This window comes from Eriocheir sinensis, chromosome 2 (genome assembly GCF_024679095.1).
Source record: "Eriocheir sinensis breed Jianghai 21 chromosome 2, ASM2467909v1, whole genome shotgun sequence".
NCBI classification, from domain to species: Eukaryota; Metazoa; Arthropoda; class Malacostraca; order Decapoda; family Varunidae; genus Eriocheir; species Eriocheir sinensis.
Window position 1 is genome coordinate 18,184,470 of NC_066510.1, and position 10,000 is coordinate 18,194,469.

The following is a 10,000-nucleotide window of genomic DNA, read 5'->3' on the forward strand; positions in this document are numbered from 1 at the left end:
TCCGCTGGCGTGGCTCTCCTATTTCCGTGCTTTTCTGACGAGTCCACGATCTTCCAAAGCTACGGTAGATTTCACCAAAGGACTACTCACCATCATCAGCAGCAGCAATAACAAGAAACAAATGAGAACCACACTAGCGGAAATCGTGGTTTGACTGAAGATCCACGGAAAATTTGCCCAGTGTAAGAGCCCCTTTACTCACTCCCGTATTTACGTCGCCTTTTAATTAGGTTAGGTTAGGTTAGGTTAGGTTAGGTTAGGTTAGGTTAGGTTAGGTTAGGTTAGGTTAGGTTAGGTTAGGTTAGGTTAGGTTAGGTTAGGTTAGGTTAGGTTAGGTTAGGTTAGGTTGGGTTGGGTTAGGTTAGGTTAGGTTAGGTTAGGTTAGGTTAGGTTAGGTTAGGTTAGGTTAGGTTAGGTTAGGTTAGGCACACCCTATCCCACCCACTTCACCCCACACCACTTCATCCTCTCCGCCCCACCTCACCCCACCCCACCCCACCCCACCCCATCTCACCCCACACCAACCCTCAACGCCAGTCAAAACATTTTCATAACCCAGTAAGCCCTCGCCACACCTCACTCCGCCCGCTGCTTGAAAGGGAAAGTAAAGGGAATGTAAGTGTGTGTGTGTGTGTGTGTGTGTGTGTGTGTGTGTGTGAGTGTGAGTGTGGGTGTGTAAGGGAGAGCGGGCGTCGGTGAGGGGTGAAGCAACATCTGTGGGAGAGGCGCTGTGGAATGCTCGCCCAAAGAAGTTAAAAATAAGTGTTAATCGAAGAAGCAAGAGTTAAGTTAGGAGGAGAAGGAGGAGGAGGAGAAGTGAGAGAAGGAGGAGAGGGGGAGAGAAGGAGCGGAGGAACCGGTTGTAGTGTGACCTTTGGCCTAGGAAGTGTGGGGGGGTCTTGTGGGGGTGTAGGGGGTAGGGGGTAAAAGGGGGGGGGGTGGAGGTGAGACTAGGCGCTGAATGGGCAGGGTTTCTACACCTTTTTAACGTATGCTTCTTATCGTGTGTGTGTGTGTGTGTGTGTGTGTGGGTGAGTGGATGACGGGTTCAGATGTGTGTAAAGGGGTATACTGTTCCCTTACCTTCTCCTCCTCTACCTCCTCCTCCTCCCCTTCCGCCTCCTCCTCCTCCTCCTCTTCCGCCTCATACTCCTCCTCCTCCTCTTCATCATCATCTTCCTAATCCTAATCCTCACTTTACTGTCCTTATCTCGGCAAGAAAGATCCTCAAGATGGACCAGGCGATCATGGCTCCGTTATTAACAGATAAGGATTTGTGTATACCTGTTCCTCGAGTGTATACCTCCTCCTCCTCCTCCTCCTCCTCTTCCTTCTCTACTACTTTCCACCGTTCCTGCCGTGAGCGCCGCTGGCCAGTCCTAGAGTTGTGCAATTTGACCCCAAACCCCTCGCTGGATAAGACGACGAAAGATTTTAATTTTCTCTCTCTCTCTCTCTCTCTCTCTCTCTCTCTCTCTCTCTCTCTCTCTCTCTCTCTCTCTCTCTCTCTCTCTCTCTCTCTCTCTCTCTCTCTCTCTCTCTCTCTCTCTCTCTCTCTCAAAGCTGGGGGTATTTTTAATCGTTCCCACACACAAAAAAAAGATAAAATAGGACTCAGACCAGGGGACGAACAAGTCTTTTTCTTTTATTTTTTCTTTTATTTTTAGGACTTGAATTTTGCCTTGAGAGAATAAGTCCTCCTCGCGGGCATATATTTTTTCTTTTAATCCGCTTTAAGGAAACATGTCATGCTCATCTTTCGGCGAGGTGGGAATTTATTTAGTGATTCGTCTTTCATTATCGACATTCAGTTTGGATGACACCGTAGTTTTCTGCAATTGGTAGGAGGGAATGTTAAGAGAGGAGGAGAAGGGAAGGGAAGGAGGGACGGAGGGAGGAAAGAGACGAGAGAGAATAAAAGACGATGAGAAATGGAAATGTTCGGTGGAGGAAAAGATGAGAAGTGATTGAAGGAGGAGAGAAATTGATTGAAAGAGAGGGAGTGGAAATGGAAAATGAGAGAAGGTTGTTGAGAGGGAAGGAAGGAAATGAAGAAGGAAGAAGCGTAGGAAAGTTAAGATGGAAGAAGTGAAAGGAAAACAGACAATAAGAAAAAACAAGATCGTAAGGAAGAATGAAAGTAGGAGAGAGGGAAAAGAAGGACGTCAAGAAAATAGGAGTGGAAGGAAAAACAAAAAGTAAGAAAAAAACATGACCATAAAAAAAAACTAGAGAAAGAGAGGGAAAAAAAGAACAGTAAAAAAGAGAAATCGGGAATAAATGATTGGATGAGTGAATGAATAAACGAAGGAAGGGTGGAAGGAAGGGAGTGAGGATGAGATAAAAGAATGGATGAGTGAATGAATTAACGAAGAAGGAGAAGTGATTGAAGGAGGAAAGGAAGTGACTGAAAGAGAGGGAGTGGAAATGAAAAATGAGAGAGGGTTGTTTAAGGGAGGGAAGGAAGGAAGGAAGGAAGGAAATGAAGAAGGGAGAAGCGTAGGAAAGTGAGAAAGGTGAGAGGACGAGAGAAAAGAATGGATGAGTGAATGAATAAAGGAAGGAAGGGAGGAAGGGAGGGAGTGAGGACAAGAGAAAAGAATGGATGAGTGAATGAATTAACGAAGGAAGAGAGGAAGGAAGGGAGTGAGGACAAGAGAAAAGAATGGATGAGTGAATGAATTAACGAAGGAAGGGAGGAAGGAAGGGAGTGAGGACAAGAGAAAAGAATGGATGAGTGAATAAATTAACGAAGGAAGGGAGGAAGGAAGGGAGTGAGGACAAGAGAAAAGAATGGATGAGTGAATTAATTAACGAAGGAAGGGAGGAAGGAAGGGAGTGAGGACAAGAGAAAAGAATGGATGAGTGAATAAATTAACGAAGGAAGGGTGAAAGGAAGGGAGTAAGGAGGAGAGAAAAGAATGGATGAGTGAATAAATTAACGAAGGAAGGGAGGAAGGAAGGGAGTAAGGAGGAGAGAAAAGAATACTGCGTGTGGGTACGATAACTTGCCATCACACCTTATATGGGGGAGCGCGGTCTTGTAAGTCCCCCTCCCTTCCCTTCCCTATCCATCCCCTTCCCTCCTCTAACACCTGCTATGATGCCTCCCCACACATCGCTATCCCTCTTCGTCCAACTCTTCCCCCAGCTGATCCTTCACCCGCCACCCATTGTCCTCCCAAATACGACGCATCCCTTCCCAGCATCAGCATCTCTCATCACCCACGGAAGGTCAGCATCCATCCCATCACCTATTTGCATCTCCAAATCACCAGCTTCTCCATCTCCCTGCATCCTATTCACCTTCTTATTAACTCTCTTGTCCCTCTTCCTTCCACAACAAACATCTCCCTTATCCCCCCTTCGTGCACCAATTAAACATCACATCTGTATTTATTTCCATTTCATTTTGTCGTATCCAGGCAGTATTAAGTTTACGACCTATTCATCCTCCTATTGACTCCCTTGGTTCTCCATCCATAGCAACAACCTTCTGCGTGCGCCATTTACACCTTGCATCCCGTTCATTTACTTCCATTTCCCTCTGTCGTGTCCAGTCAGCGTCAAGTTCACGGCCAAGACTCAATGAACTTGTTACCTGTGCCTCCAGTCAGTGTTTTGCCCCAGTTGTGTGGGAGGCCGGCGAGTCATCGGGGAGGCGGGAGGAGCGTCTCTGCCGGCTAGTTTTTACGCGCTGAAGATGCTACTGGCAGACGAGTCGAACAATAGCCCCAGTTTTTCCTCCGCGCTGAAGACGCCACTGGACCTCACGCAGGGTGGAGCCGCCGACCTCGCGCGTTACCTTGTGGTCTTGTTCCTGACGCCTCTCTCCTTGATTCGCTCAGACTGACTCACTCCTCTCCGTCCCCACCATTCCTGAGCATGGACTGACCGTTTTTCTCTCCCGTTGTCTTGCTATTTGTTATTAATTCTTTTCTCGACTTGACGCATCCTTCTTCGCTTCCATATAAGGCTCTGCGAGTGTCCATCTGTCTCTCTTGTTGCCTTGTGATCTGGTTCTTAACGCTGTCCGGTTCTTAACGCTGTCTCTTTACTTGTCTCCCCCTGACACATTCATCTCCGCGTCCCTCCACCTCACACACTCCTCACGTCTTCATCGTTGCCCGGTGGTCTTGTTTTTAACGCCTTCCGTTCTCTTTTCTCCTCCCTAACATGACGCATTCCTCTGTACTCTCATTTAATGCCGCCCTCCGTCCTCCCTCACCTGACGCGTTTCTCTTCGCAGTTTTACTCAGTAGCTCCTTATTATTCCCAGCTTATGCACTCCTTCCCGCCCAGTCACTCAGCGCCTCCCCGTGGTGCCTCCTCCGTAGGGACCAATCCTGGAAGTATAGTGCAATAAGGTACAGAGTCTAGCACTGAAGTTTTCTTTTTTGGTAAATAGCTGTGTTGTATTATTGAAAATATCGTACCGTACCAAATCAAACTGCTTATTTCGGGCAGTAATTGACATCTATCACCAGATTAGAGATATTTGCGATATTTCAAGGCGCATGTCGACAGTATGACTGACTTGTATAAACTGGCACGAAGCAAAATCTGGTCATCCGAGGGTATCCATATTACGCACAAAACATAGGAATGAGTGTGAGGCGTGCTCGAATTTGTCAGTTGATCACAAGAGTTTTTGGCAGGTCGAAAAAAGTAAAACATTGCTATTACTATGAATGAATGTCTTTTTTTTTAAGTAGAATACTCGTGATACTCTCGGGTGCTCATATGTTAACAAAAGACAGAGTTACTGAAAACGCATTTGAAGGATCCTTTTTGACCCTCCGCCTTCCCTGCGCCGCCTCGTCCGTCTCCCCTCAGGCTGTGTTCACCCGATGACTCGCACAACACTCCGCGAGGAAGTTGTCAGGAGTCGCATTGCCTCTGTTGACAACATTAAGGAAAATCTTTCTATATATTTTTTCCTTGTTAAAGCATAATTTGTTCCAAGACACATTTGTTATATGTTTCAAAGAAAACTTCATCTTTCTTAACAGTAAAGGAGACGGACCAAGATAAAGACAAATAGTATACGGAACTGCGCACAAAAAGCAGCTGATGCGAAGAAAGAAAAGGAGAAAGGTGCTAACAAGAGAATCATATAGAGTTCCAGTGGCCTCGAACCCCCACTCTTGAAAGCAAAGTCGCGTGTGTGAGTTTTGAGCCCGAATATGTTCGTTCCGTGTTCACAAGGCGTTTCCAGTTACCTTGAGGGGAGTTTTAATTGAGTGATGTATTGATTCCCTGATTTTTTTTTTTTTGTGTGTGTGTTGAGCTTGCGTTTGTTTGTGAGTTTGTGTTTTTTGTATGTGTGTGCGTGTGTGTGCGCGCGCGTTCATAATTGGTGTATGCATGTATTTTTGATGTGTGTGTTTGTGTTTGTGTGTGTGTGTGTGTGTGTGTGTGTGTGTGTGTGTGTGTGTGTGTGTTCAGGTGTGCGGTGGGCACGTTGCCTGGTGGTGGTGTGACTCAGCTGGACTAATGTAATGTCAGTTTTTGCTCGTCATGGATGTTCGGTTTCGTAAGTTTTCATCTGTATACTTTATGATGGGAGACTATTCCAGCTTCTCTTGTACGTATTTCACTGGCCTTGAGCCTTAGGCCATCACTGCTCAGGCGGGATAATGATGATGATGACGACACTGGCAAAGACACCATACCTGGATAACAAGATGCAATGGAGAACTGTCAAGAAACGTTGAAGTATGATATATTGTTGTATAAATGGATTTTTTTTTGTTAAAGTACAAACAAAAAGCTGCAATTTGTCTTAGTCAACATTATCATAATTGTTTGTGTTATCACTTGAACCCAACTGAATATACAAAACAAGTGTGTGTGTGTGTGTGTGTGTGTGTGTGTGTGTGTGTGTGTGTGTGTGTGTGTGTGTGTGTGTGTGTGTGTGTGTGTGTGTGTGTGTTCTAATGTAGATAGATAGATAGATAGATATAGATATATAGATAGATAGATAGATAGATTGATAGACACACACACACACACACACACACACACACACACACACACACACACACACACACACACACACACACACACACACACACACACACACACACACACACACACACACACACACACACACACACACACACACACACACACACACACACACACACACACACACACACACACACACACACACACACACACACACACACACACACACACACACACACACACACACACACACACACACACACACACACACACACACACACACACACACACACACACACACACACACACACACACACACACACACACACACACACACACACACACATGCATCATCGTCATAATTGTTATTATTATTATTTTGCCTCAGGGAGTCAAGTTTCTGCCGAGCCAGGAAACATATACCATCACTTATCTGCTCTGCCTTTATTAAGGTGACGACATGTCTTGTTACGCTCTACAGGAGTGACACAAATGACCGAGGTGACAGGACGATCATCGTGTATCCATGCGGGAACCCGGGAACCTGTGTTTGTCAGGGGGCATCCGTGGCCGGGCCGGGACAATGAAAAAGGCGTGGACCCGCCTTAGCCGAATCTGTTTCGTTGACTCTCAGCGAAGCGAATCTGTTCGATGGCGTGGGCGGGGAGCGGGTGGGGTGTGGGGATGTGCGGGGACTGGGGGCGGTAGCCATTTTCGTCAGCCACGTAAGTGAACTGGGCCGTGGTACCGTCGGGGAAGGGGAAGCTGGAAATGGTGGAAAGGGACGTAAGAAATTATTCCGAGCGGCAGAAGCCCACACGCCTCAGATAAGCACTAGACAGATGAGTTCCACGACTTGCGAGTGATAAGTCTTCGTGAAGCAGACTCACCTGAAACCGCCGTTAATGTTGCTCTGGCCCTTTGATCCTGGGGTGCCTTGGGCTTCCACGTTGATGCCATTCTCCGTCCGGTAGTGGTATCTGAACCTGGCACCGTCGGGGCCTTCCATGCCCTGAGACAGGATGGCAATGTGCCGCCCGTCGGGGCGATAAAACTGCCCGAACTGCGGGGCAGCGTTGGCGGCTGCGGCGGCCAGACAGACGAGGAGGATCTGTAAAAAATTCACAAAGTCTTTCATACTTCTCCAAACTTTTCCATTCTGCGGACCGAAAATCGCTGCAAAACATAAATGGAGTACCAAGTGAAGCAAAGCACCCTTGTCTCTGTTCTATGATAAGTCTTACACAGATGTCAGCCAGAGTAAGGTTTTGGATGAGAAGTGTTTGAGACATCTTCTGGGATACTCACGAGCTGCATGTTGAGAGGCTGTTGAAGTGAGTTGAATTGTGACAGGCAGTGGCTCTGTGCTGCCTTTATAGGGGCGAGGCCTTCCTGCTCACCTTTCTGGAACGTCCCAAGGCCCTGATTAAAACAGGACAAGTTTCAGGATGCTGCTTCTCAAGCCTCCGTGACCTGACCTCTTGCCTCACCACCGCCTCCCCCGCCCCCGAGTTTCACACCCATTGAACATGGCGGTCAAACGAATAGCGAGCACTTGTTTCCCTGAGTGTTTCTTGCACGCCACTTAACGCTGAGGAAAATTCACTGAAATGATTGTTAAAAAGAAATTAAAACAGGAAATAAAAAGAAAATCTAATCACTAAACTAAACACTCAAACTTTTTTAATACAGAATCCATAAATATCAAGGAACTGTAACCCAATAAGAGGAAAAGGGAAAGAATCAACAAACGCATGTGTCTATATATTATTGACCTTCCCTGAAACTCTCCCAGACAACCAGAAACTGGAGTCACTTTTTCCAATACCAGCTCTTTGAATGTGAAGCAATTGCTGACATAAACCTTCACCGAAAGAAAGCGCATCCTTCACGGCGCGTCACGAGGCGATGCTGATCGTCATGTGAACTGAAAAATATACGTATATTATGATAATTTTACCAGTGGTGCATGCCCGTATATCTTAGGCAGTGAGAGGGGAAGGTGTGTGTGTGTGTGTGTGTGTGTGTGTGTGTGTGTGTGTGTGTGTGTGTGTGTGTGTGTGTGTGTGTGTGTTTTGTTTCTTTTCCAGGTTTTTTTTCATCAGGTGACATTCCTTTATCACTTTTTTTTTTCAATGTGTGTACGCGTTTCTTTCCCTTCCTTGCCTCTATTGCCATCTGTCTCCTTGTTCTTCTCTGTCTTCTTCTGATGTATAGATTATTGCCATTTTCCCCCTTCCTGTTTTCTGTTTTCCTCCCCTGTAACATTATTGCCATTTTTCCTATTTATATTTTTCTTCATCCTCTTCTCCTGTCCACATTCTTATTAATTTTCCTTCCCTGTTCTTCTCTGTTCTCCTCCCCTTTATCCATTATTGCTATTTTCACCTCCCTGTTTTCTGTACTCTTCCGTGTTTACATTCATATCCATCTTTTTGTGTTGTCCTTTGTCTCACATCTTCGTAAACTTTATTATGTCATTTCTCATTTTTTTTTTTCATGCTTTTGTGTCTCAGCTTATCGTAGTTTTATTATTAAACTGTTCGATTCGTTTAAGGGGTATTCTAATTAGTTTTTGCTTTTTTAAATAAATATATATACCACATTTTCATTGATATACTGTAAAATTTAGGCTTGCATTATTTGTTTTTATTTTGTTTGTTATTCTTTTGTTTTTAGCGACTACTCGTTTCCATAAACAATTTTCTCCACTGATAATTAATTATATATAATTATTCGTTGTGTGTATTGTGTGATTTCTTCGGATTCAAGCATTAACGATTTTTTTTTACCGATTCCGTCATTCATAGTTTTTAACACCGCTCATTCAAGTTAAAAAAAATCCCTGAGTAGTATTAAATCCCAACTTTTTTATTTCCCCTTTTTTTCGTTAAATTCCCATCATTTGAAGCTCTACTCGTAAATACTCAACAAAACTCAGCATTCGGGAACCTTCATCTACCACCACCACCACCACGAACACAATCACCACACCATGAAACATCCGCCTCGAATCATTAAAAGGGGAAAAAAATGAAAAGAAACTGAAAGAAAACTTTAAACGAAAGACCAACGAAGCAGCGCGGGCAGGGCGATAACTACCGGGATCAGGGGGGGAGGAGGGAGAGGTGATGGATGAGCCACTTGTATTCCTCAACGTCCTAAGAAAAAGTATTGCCTCTGGGTTTTCCGAATGTTGCTGGAGGCGACGGAAGGAGAAAGCTTATGTGGAATGGTGGGTGGTTGGGGGAGGTGAGGTGGATGCATGTGTGGAAGAAGGAATGGTGTGAATGGGTTGGTGGGTGGGTATCAGGGGTGTTGGTTGTGTGAGATGTAAAGGTGGGAGGAATAGATAAAAAGGTGGGGGTTGTGGGTGTACTGGTGAGAAGGGTAAGGTGGGCTGGCTGTTTGAGGGAATGAGGAGGGCGTGAGTATTTTTTCCGTCTCGGGTCAAGGGGTGGCCAGGTCAAAGGAGAGGATTGCTGAGCCTCCCCAGAATCGAGAAAGAAAACGGATATGCGATACTTTTTTGTGAGAGAAAAAAATACAGGCAATAATGAAAGTAGTATTTATAGTAGTAGCACAATTATTATTATTATTATTATTATTATTATTATTATTATTATTATTATTATTATTATTATTATTATTATTATTATTATTATTATTATTATTATTATTATTATTATTATTATTATTATTATTATTATTATTATTATTATTATTATTATTATTATTATTATTATTATTATTATTATTATTATTATTATTATTATTATTATTATTATTATTATTATTATTATTATTATTATATATTATTATTATTATTATTATTATTATTATTATTATTATTATTATTATTATTATTATTATTATTATTATTATTATTATTATTATTATTATTATTATTATAATTATTATTATTATTATTATTATTATTATTATTATATTATTATTATCATTATTATTATTATTATTATTATTATTATTATTATTATTATTATTATTATTATTATTATTATTATTATTA

General features: G+C 43.4%; 2 protein-coding genes across 2 annotated transcripts in view; both read right to left on the minus strand.

Annotated features, from left to right (window-relative positions):
• LOC127000623 (cuticle protein AM1199-like) overlaps positions 1-10,000 on the minus strand; it is a 91,848-nt gene that overhangs the window by 51,063 nt on the left and 30,785 nt on the right. The gene's annotated exons all lie outside the window — the stretch shown is intronic.
• On the minus strand, positions 6,400-7,375 carry LOC127000661 (cuticle protein AM1199-like). The gene is made up of 3 exons (XM_050864637.1): positions 7,279-7,375; positions 6,861-7,081; positions 6,400-6,735 (listed from the first exon to the last, which is right to left on the minus strand). The coding sequence occupies exons 1-3, from the start codon at positions 7,285-7,287 to the stop codon at positions 6,576-6,578; spliced, it is 390 nt and encodes a 129-aa protein (XP_050720594.1). The 5' UTR covers positions 7,288-7,375; the 3' UTR covers positions 6,400-6,575.